The 18,462-nt window shown below is 45.2% G+C and overlaps 1 protein-coding gene across 5 annotated transcripts in view; it reads left to right on the top strand.

The window, feature by feature from the left end:
• The window catches only part of LOC110532626 (inter-alpha-trypsin inhibitor heavy chain H6), a 30,936-nt gene that overhangs the window by 6,468 nt on the left and 6,006 nt on the right, over positions 1-18,462 (top strand). For 4 of the 5 annotated variants that reach the window (XM_021616689.2, XM_021616691.2, XM_021616688.2 and 1 more), the window contains exons 3-10: positions 387-541; positions 7,761-7,871; positions 8,173-8,420; positions 9,263-9,432; positions 9,560-9,676; positions 10,081-10,252; positions 10,477-10,937; positions 11,091-12,306. In XM_021616689.2, coding sequence (XP_021472364.2) covers positions 387-541; positions 7,761-7,871; positions 8,173-8,420; positions 9,263-9,432; positions 9,560-9,676; positions 10,081-10,252; positions 10,477-10,937; positions 11,091-12,306 — 2,650 coding nt within the window. The remainder of the gene's footprint in view (positions 1-386; positions 542-7,760; positions 7,872-8,172; positions 8,421-9,262; positions 9,433-9,559; positions 9,677-10,080; positions 10,253-10,476; positions 10,938-11,090; positions 12,307-18,462) is intronic. The other variant, XM_036988642.1, reaches the window with a different exon arrangement.

Genomic DNA, 18,462 nt, shown 5'->3' with positions numbered 1-18,462 from the left:
TGCCTGTCTGTGTCCTGGCCTAGCAGTAATGTGGCCCAGCTGACCAGATTGGTCTCAGCAGGGCCCAGAATTAGCCAAGTAAACAAGGGGGTGGGAGGGATATCTTGCAGAGTGTGGCTTTGTATCATTTGTCTAAACTTGTCAAGCCACTGAAGCCAGGGTAAAAAGCCCAGTAATAGTTGGATTTCCAATTCCAAAAGAGCCCGACCAGGACTCAAACCTGGGTCTTCTCAACTGTCAGTCAAACAGCCATTACACAAAGAAGTCCAAAGCTCCTCATGAGGTCACGATTGGTTTTGTACTAGGGTAGCTATATACAGATTTCATCAGATCAAATGTACATGTTAGTTGGTGTGTCAGGTTTGGTGTGTCTTGTGTGTTCACAGCTGAAGGTGACAGACTACCATGTGAGGTGTTCTGTCGTGTCTCGCTATGCCCACACCACAATCCAAAGCTCTGTGTGGAACCAGCTACCTGTCACCAAGGAGGCAGCCTTTGAGGTGGACCTGCCCTCTGCTGCATTCATCTCCAACTTCACCATGTGAGTCAGAATCACACGCTTCAAGTCAAGTTTACTTTATTATCCTCTCTCTCTCTCTCTCTCTCTCTCGTGTTCTTATAAGACACCTCATCACAGGTAGTGGGCATGTAATCAAATTAATTGTTCTTTCCCTTGGAATTATATCCTTCTTGCCTGGGTCCCAGTCTGTTTCTGCTCCCTTGCCAACTCCTTATGCTTGACAATGAGGGACGAGGAGTTGGCATTACAGCACAAACATACTGGCACTCAGGCTATTGTCCTTCAGGATCAAAAGGACTTGTACTTTCAACTGTGAAGGGGATCGTTCACATGCGGGAGACAGTATGACTCACCTCAGAGAGTATAACGTTTAATTAGTACATAGAAATATGGAAAAAAGTAAATAAACAAAACAAATCCTGTACACCAGTCAGGTCAGTGGTTCCAAATAAAAACTTCAAAGGAATTATGTCAGGAACTGACATTCCGTCCAGTGTGGAAAGGAGACACATAATTTGATGTGTAAACATTACAGACACAACGAGGAACCGCAGTCTGTAGTTGGGTTTGGGAGCAGAAGCGGCTCAGAAGGGGGAAGACTCGGGTCAACCAGATGAATACCCGGCTTTATAAATGCACGTCGGAAAGTTATAAGAAAAAATGACAGGACGTTGGCCTGTTTTCTTCCCCCTCTCTCTCCTGCGAAGTTTACCAAGGCATTGAGCCAAGGTACACGTGCACACACACACATTCAACTACATACTGACACACAGCCTACACATGTCACGCACAGACCCATTTACATGTAGTTTTAGTTTAACATGCATAGAATCTCATAATCTATTTTACTGTCAGTCACACACTCGACACAGGGCCGCCTGCTCGTCACCAACTAACTCAGTAGGAAAATAGCCGTTTTAGCCGAAATAACTATTTCTTAGTTCAGTTGCGTTTCTCAACGTGGGACTGAGGGCCTTGTGTTCTGTGTGTAGGTCACTCAATTGCAGCCGTTCCCAGTTCCCACTCCCTCTCAGCTACACATACATACAGGCCGCTATATTTTCCACCCTGATAAATCCAACATTCCATTCTGCTCTGTGTCTGAAACAAGACTTGCTTCAAGGCTGCAGTTTATTTCGGTCCCTGTTGGTTATTATTTTAATATATTTGTTCAAAGGACCTTATTTTAGCACATAAACTGTATGGTTTGGATTAAAGTCTTTCCAGTAATCAGGTATGGGTCCCAAATCCCACTCTATTCCCTATATACAGTGCATTTTTAAAGTATTCAGATCCCTTGACTTTATCCACATTTTGTTACGTTACAGACTTATTTTTACTAATAAATCTACAAACAATACCCCATAATGACAATCCGAAAACAGGGCTTTAAAAAAAACTGAAATACCTTATTTACATAAGTATTCAGACCCTTTGCTATGAGACTCGAAATTGAGCTCAGGTGCATGCTGTTTCCATTGATCATCCTTAAGATGTTTTTACAACTTGATTGGAATCCACCTATAGTAAATGAAATTAATTAGACATGATTTGGAAAGGCACACACCTGTCTATATAAGGTCCCACAGTTGACAGCGCATGTCCGAGCAAAAACGAAGCCATGAGGTCAAAGGAATTGTCCGTAGAGCTCCGAGACAGGATTGTGTTGAGGCACAGATCTGGTGAAGGGTACCAAAAAATGTCTACAGCATTGAAGGTCTCCAAGAAGACAGTGGCCTCCATCATTCTTAAATGGAATAAGTGTGGAACACCAAGACTCTTCCTAGAGCTGGCCACCCGGCCAAATACAGAAATTGGAGGAGAAGATCCTTGCTCAGGGAGGTGACCAAGAACTCAATGGTCACTCTGACAGAGCTCCAGAGTTCCTCTGTGGAGATGGGAGATCTTCCAGAACGACAACTATCTCTGCAGCACTCCACCAATCAGGCCTTTATGGTAAAGTGGCCAGGCGGAACCTACTCCTCAGTAAAAAGCACATGACAGCCCGCTTGGAGTTTGCCAAAAGGCACCTAAAGACTCTTACACCATGACAAACAAGATTCTCTGGTCTGATGAAACCAAGATTAAACTCTTTGGCCTGAATGCCAAGTGTCTGGAGGAAACCTGGCTCCATCTTCCTCTGTGGAGATGGGAGAACCTTCCAGAAGGACAACCATTAGAATTGATCTTCTTTGGAGAATAAAACACACAGACGCATACAAATCTCTCCCTTGCCCTCCATTTGGCAAATCTGACCGTAATTCTATCCTCCTGATTCCTGCTTACAAGCAAAAATTAAAGCAGGAAGCACCAGTGACTAGATCAATAAAAAAGTGGTCGGATGAAGCAGATGCTAAGCCACAGGACTGTTTTGCTAGCGCAGACTGTAATATGTTCCGGGATTCCTCCGATGGCATTGAGGAGTACACCACATAAGTAATTGGCTTCATTAATAAGTGTATAGATGACGTCGTCCCCACAGTGACCATTCGTACATACCCCAACCAGAAGCTATGGATTACAGGCAAAATCCGCAAAATCAAGTTGATAGTGCACAGTGAGTTATGTGGCTCTAGAAGGTTCTCAGACGAGAAACAGCCTCGTACATTTGCAATAACTTCAATTAATTTTGACCATCACGAAAATGACGACATTTAGAAAAGTCCCAGAGTCGCAAAACTAGGTGCATTGAAACTGCCTCGGCCCATAGAGACGGACCCTAACATTTCTGTCCGATAGCTCATTCAAGGACCCCATAGCAAAGCCCGGAAAATGTGGATTTTCAGCACCAATTAAGATCTCTGCTCTGGCTCCAAATGACCTATCTAGCCGAAACTCGGGATTCAGCGTCGCCTCACATAGGCCTACACATAATGTCAGAACTGGAACCGCAGCTAGAACGTAACTATGTGTTTTATGTTTTTATTATGGTTTAAACTGAAGGTGCTGTGAATTATGGGCCTGCTCTGAAATATGTCATAGACTTTTGTACATTTGCAATATGTTTAGAAAATGAGGAAGCATCACCAAATTGACATTCTGAAATCAACACCAAGAAGCAATGGAGAGGAACCAGAATCACTGCCCGGCCATCCCAAATTCATCGGGACAGTACATTTTGGAAATTTTGGACGTTTTTCAAAAGATCTTAAAACAACGACAGAGTCCCACTTCTCTCATGTCACCATCGAGCAATGGAGAGGAACCACTATCACTGCCCGGCCATCCCGAATTCATCGGGCCAGTCAATTTTGCATTTCTGCAGTATTTTTGAGCATGTCAAATTCGTGATGGTAAATGCCTATTGAAACATATTGCAAATGGACAGTACATTTGCGATAAGATTCAACAGTGAAAAAACATCACCAAATGGACATGATGAAATCAACACAACGAGCGATGGAGAGGAACCACTATCACTGCCCGGCCATCCCGAGTTTATCGGGCCAGTCAATTTTGCATTTCAGCAGTATTTTTGAGCATGTCAAATTCGTGATGTAAATACCCATTGAAGCATATTGCAAATGGACAGCTGTGCACCTGGTGATTGGAATGGGTTCCCAGGAGCACATTTTAAAAATGTTTTTTAATGCCTTAAGGGGGTAGCAAGGGGTCTATGGTTGGGTAGGGAGCACCCTCCACCCGGGCCCACCCAACAAAAAATCGTTAATAAACAACAGATTCCTACTTCCCCCTCATCATACATATCAAATAGACCATCTAGGTTGATTCATGGCTTAACATAGTTCACTGACTTTTGGGTTTGGAAACCGACTTCCTATGATCGTACATGGAAAATGGACATAACATCCTGATTTGCCACTTTCAATACTTTCATATTGCATTTGGACATTTCTTATGGCATTTGGCAATGGTTCACTGACTTTTGACTTTGACTTTTGACTTCCTATGAAATCATATTGCAAATGGACAAAACGTATGCCTTATGAACAATCTTTTAAAATATGACAAAATATGACAAATGTATGTTCATACAGTTCTCATACATGTATAATTATCAAAAAAAATCTAAAGAATGTCGAAAAACGGTCCAGAAAGCACTTTTTTAGAGGGTGATACATTTTTTATTTTGTTTTCAAATTTTCTAAATTTCACCCTTGGGTCTTGACTTGATGTGCATTTGCAGTATGAAAATGTACTGTGGAGCTCGCTCGCCATCTTTTGGATTTTTGCTGTGTGACACTTAGCATTAGCCATATGATATTTGCCATATGACATTTGCCATAAGCTTTCAATGATCTGCTGTCCATTTGAGTGTTATTGGACATCATGTATATATATTTTGTATTTATTTTTTTACCTTTATTTAACTTCTATAACAAGCGGCAACAGTGAGAGACTTATTTCTGGAAAGGTGAATTTTTAAAAGTTGTAGCTCGAACTGTTTGGGCACAGACCTGGATAGCATGACAGAACTTTGCAGACTGTCTCTGCAATACATTGCAACTCCACCCCCGTTGGCAGTTCTGTCTTGGTGGAAAATGTCGTAGTTGGGGATGGAAATTTCTGAATTTTTGGTGGCCTTCTAAGCCAGGATTCAGACATGGCTAGTACATCAGGGTTGGCGGAGTATGCTAAAGCAGTGAATAAAACAAACTTAGGTAGGAGGCTTCTGATGTTAACATGCATGAAACCAAGGCTTTTACGGTTACAGAAGTCAACAAATGATAGCGACAGGGGAATAGGAGTGGAACTGGGGGCTACAGGGCCTGGGTTAACCTCTACATCACCAGAGGAACAGAGGAGGAGTAGGATAAGGGTACGGCTAAAGTCTATATGAACGGGTCGTCGAGTGGGTTGGGAACAGAGAATAAAAGGAGCAGATTTCTATGCGTGGTAGAATAGATTCAGGGCATAATGTACAGACAATGGTATGGTAGGATGTGAGTACAGTGGAGGTAAACCTAGGTGTTGAGTGACAATGAGGCACCAGTTAAGCCAGGTGAGGTCTCCGCATGTGTTTGGGGTGGGACAAAAGAGCTATCTAAGGCATGTTGAGCGGGACTGAGGGCTCTACAGTGAAATAAAACAATAAGATCTAGCCAAGACAGCAGTAGACAAGGCATATTGACATTAGAGAGAGGCATAAAGCATTCACAGGTGTTGATCAGAAGAGCTAAGACAACAACGGGTAAATGGCGATGAATGGTTACATGTTAGTTACATTCAGGACCTGAGTTCGAGACTGGGGCTGACAGGTAAACAAAATGAGGTACCGTGTTATTGAAACAGTCCAGGCGGCATCATCAGTGTAGCCGAGTGATCATAGGGTCAAAAGAGCAGCAATAGGTGAGTCAGTGTGCCGTTTGGTAGTCACTGCTATGCTAGGTGAGCAGGGGATACAGCGTTCAGAAAAGCTTGCGGGTCGGGGCTAGTAGATGGTTCTTCGGCGACATCGTAACAGAATAGCCTGTTGAGACCACATCGGGCAATCATGCCAGCAGTCCAGTCGTGATGGATCGGCAAGGCTAAGTGACGACAATAAAGGGTCCAGGCCAATTGGCGAAGGAGGTATTGTAGCCCTAGAATTAGCTGGTATATTTTATTTATTTATTTTTATTTTACCTTTATTTAACCAGGTAGGCAAGTTGAGAACAAGTTCTCATTTACAATTGCGACCTGGCCAAGATAAAGCAAAGCAGTTCGACAGATACAACGACACAGAGTTACACATGGAGTAAAACAAACATACAGTCAATAATACAGTATAAACAAGTCTATATACAATGTGAGCAAATGAGGTGAGAAGGGAGGTAAAGGCAAAAAAGGCCATGGTGGCAAGGTAAATACAATATAGCAAGTAAAACACTGGAATGGTAGTTTTGCAATGGAAGAATGTGCAAAGTAGAAATAAAAATAATGGAGTGCAAAGGAGCAAAATAAATAAATAAATTAAATACAGTTGGGAAAGACGTAGTTGTTTGGGCTAAATTATAGGTGGGCTATGTACAGGTGCAGTAATCTGTGAGCTGCTCTGACAGTTGGTGCTTAAAGCTAGTGAGGGAGATAAGTGTTTCCAGTTTCAGAGATTTTTGTAGTTCGTTCCAGTCATTGGCAGCAGAGAACTGGAAAGAGAGGCGGCCAAAGAAAGAATTGGTTTTGGGGGTGACTAGAGAGATATACCTGCTGGAGCGTGTGCTACAGGTGGGAGATGCTATGGTGACCAGCGAGCTGAGATAAGGGGGGACTTTACCTAGCAGGGTCTTGTAGATGACATGGAGCCAGTGGGTTTGGCGACGAGTATGAAGCGAGGGCCAGCCAACGAGAGCGTACAGGTCGCAATGGTGGGTAGTATATGGGGCTTTGGTGACAAAACGGATTGCACTGTGATAGACTGCATCCAATTTGTTGAGTAGGGTATTGGAGGCTATTTTGTAAATGACATCGCCAAAGTCGAGGATTGGTAGGATGGTCAGTTTTACAAGGGTATGTTTGGCAGCATGAGTGAAGATTGCTTTGTTGCGAAATAGGAAGCCAATTCTAGATTTAACTTTGGATTGGAGATGTTTGATATGGGTCTGGAAGGAGAGTTTACAGTCTAACCAGACACCTAAGTATTTGTAGTTGTCCACGTATTCTAAGTCAGAGCCGTCCAGAGTAGTGATGTTGGACAGGCGGGTAGGTGCAGGTAGCGATCGGTTGAAGAGCATGCATTTTGTTTTACTTGTATTTAAGAGCAATTGGAGGCCACGGAAGGAGAGTTGTATGGCATTGAAGCTTGCCTGGAGGGTTGTTAACACAGTGTCCAAAGAAGGGCCGGAAGTATACAGAATGGTGTCGTCTGCGTAGAGGTGGATCAGAGACTCACCAGCAGCAAGAGCGACCTCATTGATGTATACAGAGAAGAGAGTCGGTCCAAGAATTGAACCCTGTGGCACCCCCATAGAGACTGCCAGAGGTCCGGACAATGGACCTAGCTCGAGGCTAGCTCAATGCTAGCTGGTGCTTGCTTTGGGACAAAGATGTCTAAGATGTCCTCCATCTTAGTCCAACTTGAATGCTGTGAAGTACAGTATATTATTGTTTTGTAACACGTGACCGATAATACAAATAGGAACCATAAAGGAAAGTACATTTATGGTAAAGGAAAGTCTATTTACTGTCAATAAACCTTGACGTTTTCAATCTATGAGACCAAAGCATGTTTGTTCACATAGTCTGACCATTGTGAGTTACCCAGAGGGCTATTTTACTTTATTTCTGTCCTCTTATTCCACAGCACCTCCAATGACAAAGTGTACATCGCCCAGGTGAAGGAGAGGAGTGTCGCCAGGAAGATGTATGACGCAGCCAAGAAACAAGGAAAAACAGCTGGACTTGTTGCCACCAAGTCAGTCTAAAAAAGTATTTGATACCACGTTCACTCTTGAATATGCGTTTTATTCAGATTTCTATGTTTTGTGTGAAAGAGTAAGAAACTACTTCAATTTTTCTCTAGATTTTCTGCAGTACAAATCAGACATCCATCACCCACCCACCACATCCACTCACATCTTTCTATCACTTTAGTCTGGATGCTACTCCATTCCCTCAATGCTCTCTCAGCCATTCTTTCAGGTTCGCCATAGACCACTGACACCATCACTCCAATACTGTCTCTCTCTGTTGTTTCTCCTCTGCTGTGGTCTCAGAGAGAGGGAGATCGAGAAGTTCCGCGTGGCGATGAGTGTTCCCTCGGGGACCCGGATGTCCTTCTCTCTGTCCTACGAGGAGCTGCTGCCCCGCAGGTTGGGTCGCTATGAACTGACCCTGGGTCTGAGGCCTGGAGGACTGGTCACTAACCTCACCCTGGACGTCAGTATTGCAGAAAGGACAGGACTCAGCTTCATCAAGGTCCTCCCGCTGAAGACCAGTCGACTGCTCTCCAACACTGTCACAGGTAACATAGGAAAAGACAACCATCAATGTTCATTGTCAAAGTAGTAGTACTAGTTGTAATACAATCAGCATGTTTAGGGCATCAGTTTGAGCAAGTCAGGGCGCAAAATCACTAATGGCAGGTAGCCCAGTGGTTAGAGCATTGGGACGAGCATTGAGACGGTAACCGAAATGTTGCTGGTTGGAATAGCTGAGCCGACAAGGTGAAAAATATTGAGCAAGGTACTTAACTCTAAATTGCTCCAAGGCTGCTGTACTACTATGGCTGACCCTGTAAAACAACACGTTTCACTGCACCTATCCGGTGTGTGATGGTAGGTTCTAATTTTCAGAGTACAAACTCAACGGACACTATAGAAGCTTCAAACCAAGTTTATTCTGCCCAGAGGGTCAATACAACTGCATTAGACAAAAAACATGGTTTCCCCCATGGTAGTATGCATACCCCACTTTGGGTGGAGTCTCCTCCTTATCGCAAAACATTGCATCATTATTGCTAGTCAGGGAGCTGAGTGAAATGGGTCTTAAACGGTTCTTCCCCTTGTCAGTACTGCCACATGTGACCATGTTCCCTGCACTCAGCACCTCCCAAGCTTCATTATGGCCCCCCTCATGTCTCTTTTATAACTAATGATTAATTATAGTTAAAGCTCAGAAACCAAACCTATCAGTGACAATTAAACTTAAAAAATAATAATGAGTAGTTATTGTATAGTAGGGTGATTTGTGTTTGTGTGATTGTGTGCAGTCCGACTTCAACATACTGCAGTATATCTCAAACATGCACAATGACTGTCTGTGAACTGACTGGGTGTTCTCTGGCCTCCCTTCTCTTCCATCCAGGTGAGTCTGAGGCTCCAGCCTCCACCCAGGTCCAGCAGAACCCTCGTTGTGCTCGTGTGCACTACAGCCCCAGCCTGCAGCAGCAGAGCAGTGCCTCTTCTAAGGGACTCAACGCTGACTACATCATCCAGTACGATGTAGAACTCAGTGACCTCATTGGGGACATACAGGTCATCACACACACACACCCATGTATGCACGCTTGCACAAGCATTACACACTGTCTAGGACCAAAGCCCTAGTGAGACAATAATCTCATTAAGTGAGTTATTATTCTCTTCTTTTGGCCTCTCTCAGGTGTTTGATGGATACTTTGTCCACTACTTTGCACCTCGGGGGCTTCCTGTTGTCCCCAAGGATGTCATATTTGTCATTGATGTCAGTGGCTCCATGATTGGCACCAAGATCAAACAGGTACAGTAGAAGTATTACAGATATTTATTTATTTGACCTATATTGTCACAGCAAAATAATGCAGCAACAGGATTTGAACGTTTAGTCCATAATGTTGCTTGATCGGTGGTTAGGCTATGAGCTTGACAAAAGTATGCTACATGAAAAGTGCAATATTGTTAATATACAGTAACCGTGTGTTAGTGTGGGTTTTCAGTGAATTTGTGTAAATCACGAAGCTCATTTGCATTTCCTGCAAAATTCCCAGCTACAAAGAGTGATCAAATTAAGATCCTACACCTCTATCTCTTCCACATTGCACCCAGCTGCACCCCATTCATTTAGACAAGAATGACAACATTGACTCTACATTATATAGATCAATAAATTATCCTTTCTCTTCTCTCTGCATTTGTGTGGACCAGACAAAGCAGGCGATGTCCACTATCCTGGGAGACCTGCGTGAGGAGGACCACTTCAACATCATCACTTTCTCAGACAAGGTCCACACCTGGAGGAAAGGTCGCACAGTGAGGGCCACGCGGAGTAACATACGAGATGCTAGGGACTTTGTCAAGAGGATCATCGCTGAAGGATGTGAGTGGGATTGAATCTGGTGTACTTGAATTGCAATATATCTGCAGCAACTTGACAAGACCATGAAAACACTGTCGGTATTTCTCTCTTCTTCATTCCATTCCATCTTCTGACTCCTCTTTTTCCTCCTCTTCTCCCCCCTCTTCTGCATCCTCCATTCCTTCCACCGCCACCCCTCCCTCTCTGCTCCACGCCTCCTTCCCATTTGTCCCTCTATCCTCCAGGGACCAACATCAATGCAGCCCTCCTCTCAGCCGCCCAGCTGGTCAACCCTCCCTCCTCCTCCAGTGGTACCCGCCGGGTCCCTCTGGTCATCTTCCTGACAGACGGTGAGGCTACCATCGGCGTGACATCCAGTGACTTCATCCTGAGCAACGCTAAGAGCGCCCTGGGGGCCACCTCTCTGTTCGGCCTGGCTTTCGGTGACGACGCCGACTTCCCTTTGCTACGGCGCCTGGCACTGGACAACCGCGGCGTGGCGAGGATGGTGTACGAGGATGCGGACGCCGCACTCCAGCTGAAGGGATTCTACGATGAGGTGGCCAGCCCACTACTGTCAGACATCCAGCTGACCTACATGGACGACCAGGCCTTTGACGTCACACGCTCCCTCTTCCCTAACTACTTCCAGGGCTCTGAGCTGGTGGTCACTGGGAAGGTCAAGCCAGGGGTCAGGGACCTGAAGGTTTGTGTCATTTAGATCATGTTGCTTGATCTGTGTTTGTCAATTGTTTATACCATAAGATGAAAGGAAATGTCCACTTGAATTATTCATATTGTAATGGCCAATAAAGATGTATCTTCTCTTATCTTCTCTATTTTTGTATTTTCTTCTCAGGTGTCTCTGACGGCCAGTGGCTCCAAGCAGAAGGTGAAGGTGGAGAATGAGGTGTTGGTGTCTAAGGGAGAGGGGAATAGGACAGTGCTCTCTATGGGCTGCCCTGGGGGCATGGATGGGATCCCCAGCTTTGTACGGCGTCTCTGGGCTTACTTCACTATCAAAGAGCTTCTGCTGGCGAAACTGAACACCACTGACCCTAACATACAGAAACTGCTGGGAGAGAAGGCCACCAACCTCTCCCTCAAGTACAACTTTGTCACTCCTGTTACTTCCCTCGTTGTAGTTAAGCCTGATGCCGATGAAATTCCTGCCTCAGCGTCAACTACAACGGTTCGACCCACCACCACCACAGGTACTACAACAACCACAGTAGCCCACACACCTGCCACCAACATAGCCTCCTCAATCCCTGTGAAAAAGCCCAGGATGATCAAAGCTAAACCAGACCCTCTTGTCACAAAGCCTCCACCTCTCCAACCACCTCAACCCAGAAAGGGCTCCAACCCACCAACAAAACCCAACCCAGTGAAAACAGTGGCTCCACCATCCCCCAAGAAAACCACTACAATTACCACCCCCAGCCCCAGTGCTGTCAAAACCGTCCCTGTCCCTCTCTCAGGGAAAACCCCTACCCCTCCTCCCAGCTCTCCTAAAACTGCTCCTGCCCCTCCTGCCAGAATAGTCAGTACCCCCGTGCCCAACTTGCTCAAAACAGCCACCGCTCCTGCACCTGGGAAAACCACCACCACAACCCCTCCACCCACCACAGTGAAGACCATCCCTACAACCACCACCACTACCACCCAACGCAAAACAGTAAAGACTACAGTCCCTACAACTGTGAAAACCACTACCTCCACTACCACCACCACCTCAGTCAGAGCCGACCCAACCCCTGCTCCACAGCCTGGGAAACCCACTACGCCCCTGCCCATCTCTGTTAGAACAGCCCTCCCGCCAGTTAGAATATCCCTCTCATCCCTCTCATCCTCCTCTTCCTCAGAAAACGCCACCATGTCTGCCACTGATGCCAACCAACCTCAGGTCACCACACACCTGTACAGTCTTAAGTATGTCCCCTCTACTCCAGCTCCACAGGGCAGTAACACAGACCCAGATGTGGACCAGATTGCCACCTTTGTCTCTGCCACGTTTGCCCCCATGCCAGGCGTTACAGATGGACCGAAACTGTGGGAGGCTGCAGGACTATTGGGTAGGTCTTCCACTAATCTCGGAAACCCAGAACTAAAATCTTGCGTAATTGTGCCAGATCTTAGAAAATAAACTAGAATGGTAGCTCCTCCCCCTTCTCTCTCAAAGTTCCGTGCAAGTCTATGGGTCAAATGTCCCTTCCCTTCCGAAATTGTAAAGATGCGAGCACCTGCAAAATCGTGATTTGTCCAAATGATCAGTGACAAAAAAAAAAACAGCTCACTGGAACAATGTTCTTTGTTAGTCGTCGCATCCCAGTCTGTTGACAGATGCTACAATATCAATTATGTGTATCTGTGCACGAGAGGTAAGTCCACTCTCTACTGTCTATTTCACTTGGAACTCCAAAAAGCAGTATGCAAAGTATAGGCGAGGATAAATTTTTACTGAATACCAGTATTGCATATTATATACATTTCTTTGTATCAGGTATTGAACTTACAGTCCATATTTTGTACCTGTCTATCAGAGAAGTACTAGTACAATGGCTAGAGGACTCCTGATATCGCCAGGAGTGATAAGTATAATTTGTTTTGTCTTTATCTGTTGTGGTCTAGTACTATATTTTTGCTAGCTATGGCCATCTACTTTAAGTGCTGCCTGTTTTCCCAGTTGCATACTTGGTGTGAACTGCTGACTGCTTATAATTTTCTGATAGTTTTCACACATCAACCAGGATCAAGGGGCAGGGCAGTTTGTGACTTGTTTTGTAATCAGTGGCTGTATTGGGGGGGAGTGGTTTCACCTCTTCTAAGCAATTAGCAATTATTGTTACTTCTTCAGTCTCCCCTGGTTTCACAGCAGCAGCTCTACGCGGCAGGTGTGTCAGTGGCGCTTTTGTCAAGGAAACAAAGGTGTTTTTTCCGAATAGTTCTGTGGAGTTGTTGGAGGAAGGAAAGAGAGAGAGGCGCTACACCCCTCTCTCACTTGAGTATCTTACCTAGTTATTTACAGATTATCTAATTTTGCTCTGTTGTAGCTTTGTCAAATATGTGTGTGTTTTCAATACCTGTTCGCACCACTCCCTGTAGGCTTTACAGATGTCCCCCACCCCTTGGCTGCAACCCGTCTAGTGTACCCTGTGTGCAGAACCCATGTGGAATTCCGGGTCTCTGGCAGTGTTTGGAACTGCTGATCTGCGGTCAAGAATGTTGAGTTCATCTCAGCCTATGCTGCCCTTCAGACCCTTGACTTTTTTTGGCCCTGACGGAAACATGGATCTCTACAGAGAGCACTGCTACTCCAGCTGCTCTTTTTTTCATCTGACTATGTTTTCTCTCATAGTCTGAGAGCATCTGGTCATGGACATTTTCTCTGTTCTCCATCTCTCACCTGTCCATCTTCTCATTTGAATTCCATGCTGTCACTGTCACTTGTCATCTATCGCCCACCAGGTGCCCTTAGAGTTCCTCAATGAGCTTGACACCTTGATAAGCAAATTTCCTGACGATAGCTCACTGCTCTTTGTACTTGGTGACTTCCACCTCCCGACATCTGCCTTCAATTAATTTATTTCCAAATCTCCCTTTTCCCTCCTTGCCTCTTGACCCCACCCTTTCACAATCCCCTCCAACTCACAAGGCAGGCAATACGCTTGACCTCATCTTTACTAGAGGCTGTTTGCCTACTAATCTCACTGCAACCCCCCCCCCCCCCCCCCACCCCCAAACAGGTTTCTGATCACTAATTTCCTTTTTCCATTTCTGTCTCCTTTCCTCCAACCCTAACCACTCAGCCCCTACCCAGATGGTCATGCGTCTTCTCTCTCTCTCTCTCACTACTGTCTCCTCTTCTATTCTATCATCTCTCCATTCTGCTAAATCCTTCTCCCTTCTGTCTCCTGATTCCGCCTCTTTTCCCATTCCGCATACTACGACTCACACTGTCCACTTTCCTCCCAGCCGGCTCGGCCCTCCTCTCCTGCTCCGTGGCTGGGTGACTCATTGTGAGTCTCCCTCTTCCCTATCTGCGGACAACTTTGTCAACCACTTTTGGAAAAAAAGGTGGACCACATCCGCTACTCATTCACTCAGCCTATTGAGTCCACTGGTCTCACTCACACAGAACTACCTTACGCCTTGACCTCTTGATCCCCTCTCTCTCCAGATGACAGAGAGAGGGGAGAAAGCGCCATTGAGAAAATCAAAGATGGTAGCCAATCAGTTTGTATGTGTGATCCTTGAGATCAAAGTTGTAAGAGTTATGTTTTAATGATCCTGATCCTGTTTACAGAAGCAAATACTTTTGATGTGAAGGTGGATGCTTTATATAACAATTATTTTTACATCTGTCTCTAGTTTACAAAATATACTTGTACAAAGATTTGGGATTGAGAAGGCCTTTATTTTTTTCTACACCTTTCTGGAGTTGGAACTCACCGAGTCAGGAGCGTCTGTCTGCGTGCAAGGCCTGCTACGCGAACGCAGGTGCGCACTGAAGGCTAGGAGCAGAGTAGCAGTTATCAGATTGGAAAACCTGATGTGCACCTTGGGCGGTGGGAAAATCTACGTTCTACAGTCGTGGCCAAAAGTTTTGAATGATACAAATATGAATTTTTACAAAGTCTGCTGCTTCAGTTTGTATGATGGCAATTTGCATATACTCCAGAATGTTATGAAGAGTGATCAGATGAATTGCAATTAATTGCAAAGTCCCTCTTTGCCATGCAAATGAACTGAATCCCCCCAAAACATTTCCACTTCATTTCAGCCCTGCCACAAAAGGATCAGCTGACATCATGTCAGTGATTCTCTCGTTAACACAGGTGTGAGTGTTGACGAGGACAAGGCTGGAGATCACTCTGTCATGCTGATTTTGAATAACAGACTGGAAGCTTCAAAAGGAGGGTGGTGCTTGGAATCATTGTTCTTCCTCTGTCAACCATGGTTACCTGCAAGGAAACACGTGCCGTCATCATTTCTTTGCACAAAAAGGGCTTCACAGGCAAGGATATTAATGCCAGTAAGATTGCACCTAAATCAACCATTTATCGGATCATCAAGAACTTCAAGGAGAGGAGCAATTATTGTGAAGAAGGCTTCAGGGCGCCCAAGAAAGTCCAATCAGCGCCAGGATCGCCTCCTCTAGTTGATTCCGCTGCGGGATCGGGGCACCACCAGTACAGAGCTTGCTCAGGAATGGCAGCAGGCAGGTGTGAGTACATCTTCACGAACAGTGAGGCGAAGACTTATGGAGGATGGCCTGGTGTCAAGAAGGGCAGCAAAGAAGCCACTTCTGTCCAGGAAAAACTTCAGGGACAGACTGATATTCTGTAAAAGGTACAGGGATTGGACTGCTGAGGACTGGGGTCTGATATATCCCCTTTCCGATTATTTGGGGCATCCGGAAAAAAGCTTGTCCGGAGAAGACAAGGTGAGCGCTACCATCAGTCCTGTGTCATGCCAACAGTAAAGCATCCTGAGACCATTCATGTGTGGGGTTGCTTCTCAGCCAAGGGAGTGGGCTCACTCACAATTTTGCTTAAGAACACGGCCATGAATAAAGAATGGTACCAACACATCCTCCGAGAGCAACTTCTCCCAACCATCCAGGTACAGTTTGGTGACGAACAACACCTTTTCCAGCATGTAACTTGCCATAAGGCAAAAGTGATAACTAAGTGGCTCGGGGAACAAAACATAGATATTTTGGGTCCATGGCCAGGAAACTCCCCAGACCTTAATCCCATTGAGAACTTATGTTCAATCCTCAAGAGGCGGGTAGACAAACAAAACCCCACAAATTCTGAAAAACTCCAAGCATTGATTATGCAAGAATGGGCTGCCTTCAGTCAGAATGTGGCCCAAAAGTTAATTGACAGCATGCCAGGGCAGATTGCAGAGGTCTTGAAAAAGAAGGGTCAGCACTGCAAATTTTGACTCTTTGCATCAACTTCATGTAATTGTCAAAAGCCTTTGACACTTATGAAATTCTTGTAATTATACTTCAGTATTCCATAGTAACATCTGACAACAATATCTAAAGACACTGAAGCAGCAAACTTTGGAAATCAATATATGTGTCATTCTCAAAACTTTTGGCCACGACTGTAGACAACGTCTACTGGTCGTTGCACACTTGTGCTGAAATACCTCTAAAAACCGACATTATGTATCTGTTACTGTGCCTGCTCTTTACTCAATGCCATCATGGATTAAATTGGGTGAGTGAATTATCTTCGCCTTATGCCCTACAATTTGCAAACGCTCTGAGACCATAATGTCAATACCACCAGGAACTTGGTCTCTCTCTGCAAATGCATTTGTACCACTCTCAAACGCAACTGGACCTACACTTGATGACATACTTCCAAAATCTCAAACTATTGAATGACAAAAATAATTCTGTGTCAAAAGACTGTTTGTTTTATTGACAATGGTGCTGGCTCCGCCAAGTCCTCACGCATTGGACAACAGATTTATTGTTATGCTTTTTTTGTTGATCTCTGGTAACGTGTGACCAAACCCTGGGCCAGTAGATACCATGCGATCTCTACCGACTCCCTATGATTTCAAAAACAGAGCAGGTTTAGGCCTCTTGCATGTTAATGTCAGACGTCTATTTACAAAAATAGACATGATTAGAATATGGGCCAAAATGACAAATGCAGACAATGGCTTTATCAGAAAGAAGTCTAGACTAAAGAAGTCTGTGTCAAACAACTCGATTTCTATTGATGGGTACACGGTTTTTAGAACAGATCGGATGAGTAAAGGCGGAGGGGTTGCAATGTTAATTCATGATCAATTCATGTTAAATCCGAGTTTAACACCTCTGCAATTCTCTCGATTACCAAAGCCAAACATTTTGAATTGCTTGCGGTTAAAGTGAACACAAACTCAACAAAAAAAAGAAGTGTCCTCTCACAATCAACTGCGTTTATTTTCAGCAAACTTAACATGTGTAAATATTTGTATGACCATATCAAGACACAACAACTGAGACATAAACTGAACAAGTTCCACAGACCTGTGACTAACAGAAATTGAATAATGTGTCCTTGAACAAAGGGGGGGGGGTCAAAATCAAAAGTAACAGTAAGTATCTGGTGTGGCCACCAGCTGCATTAAGTACTGCAGTGCATCTCCTCCTCATGGACTGCACCAGATTTGCCAGTTCTTGCTGTGAGATGTTACCCCAGTCTTCCACCAAGGCACCTGCAAGTTCCCGGACATTTCTGGGGGGAATGACCCTAGCCCTCACCCACCGATCCAACAGGTCCTAGACGTGGTCAATGGGATTGAGATCTGGGCTCTTCGCTGGCCATGGCAGAACACTGACATTCCTGTCTTGCAGGAAATCACGCACAGAACGAGCAGTATGGCTGGTGGCATTGTCATGCTGGAGGGTCATGTTAGGCTGAGCCTGCAGGAAGGGTACCACATGAGGGAGGAAGATGTCTTCCCTGTAATGCACAGCGTTGAGTTTGCCTGCAATGACAACAAGCTCAGTCCGATGATGCTGAGAACACACCGCCCCAGACCAGGACAGACCCTCCACCTCAAAATGTATCCCGCTCAAGAGTACAGGCCACTGTAATGCTCATTACTTCGACGATAAACGCGAATCCGACCATCACCCCTGGTGAGACAAAACCACTTTTTGCCAGTCCTGCCTGGTCCAGCGACGGTGTGTTTGTGCCCATAGGCGACGTTGTTGCCGGTGATGTAAGGCAGGTCCTCACCAGACAACAGGCCTACACGCCCTCAGTCCAGCCTCTCTCGGCCTATTGCGGACAGTCTGAGCACTGATGGAGGGATTGTGCGTTCCTGGTGTAACTCGGGCAGTTGTTGTTGACATCCTGTACCTGTCCCGCAGGTGTGATGTTCGGATGTACCAATCCTGTGCATGTGTTACGTGGTCTACCACTGTCTGCCCTGTCTCCCTGTAGCACTGTTTTAGGCTTCTTACAGTTCCCGACATTGCCATTAATTGCCCTGGCCACATCTGCAGACCTCATGCCTCCTTGCAACATGCCTAAGGCATGTTCACACAGATGAGCAGGGACCCTGGGCATCTTTCTTTTGGTGTTTTTCAGAGTCAGTAGAAAGGCCTCCTTAAGTATCCTAGGTTTTCATAACTGTGACCTTAATTGCCGACCGTCTGTAAGCTGTTAGTGTCTTAACGACCGTTCCACAGGTGCATGTTCATTAATTGT

The sequence above is a fragment of the Oncorhynchus mykiss genome, chromosome 9 (genome assembly GCF_013265735.2).
Source record: "Oncorhynchus mykiss isolate Arlee chromosome 9, USDA_OmykA_1.1, whole genome shotgun sequence".
NCBI classification, from domain to species: Eukaryota; Metazoa; Chordata; class Actinopteri; order Salmoniformes; family Salmonidae; genus Oncorhynchus; species Oncorhynchus mykiss.
Note: the sequence above shows the minus strand (reverse complement) of the source record. Positions and strands in the feature narration are given on the sequence as shown.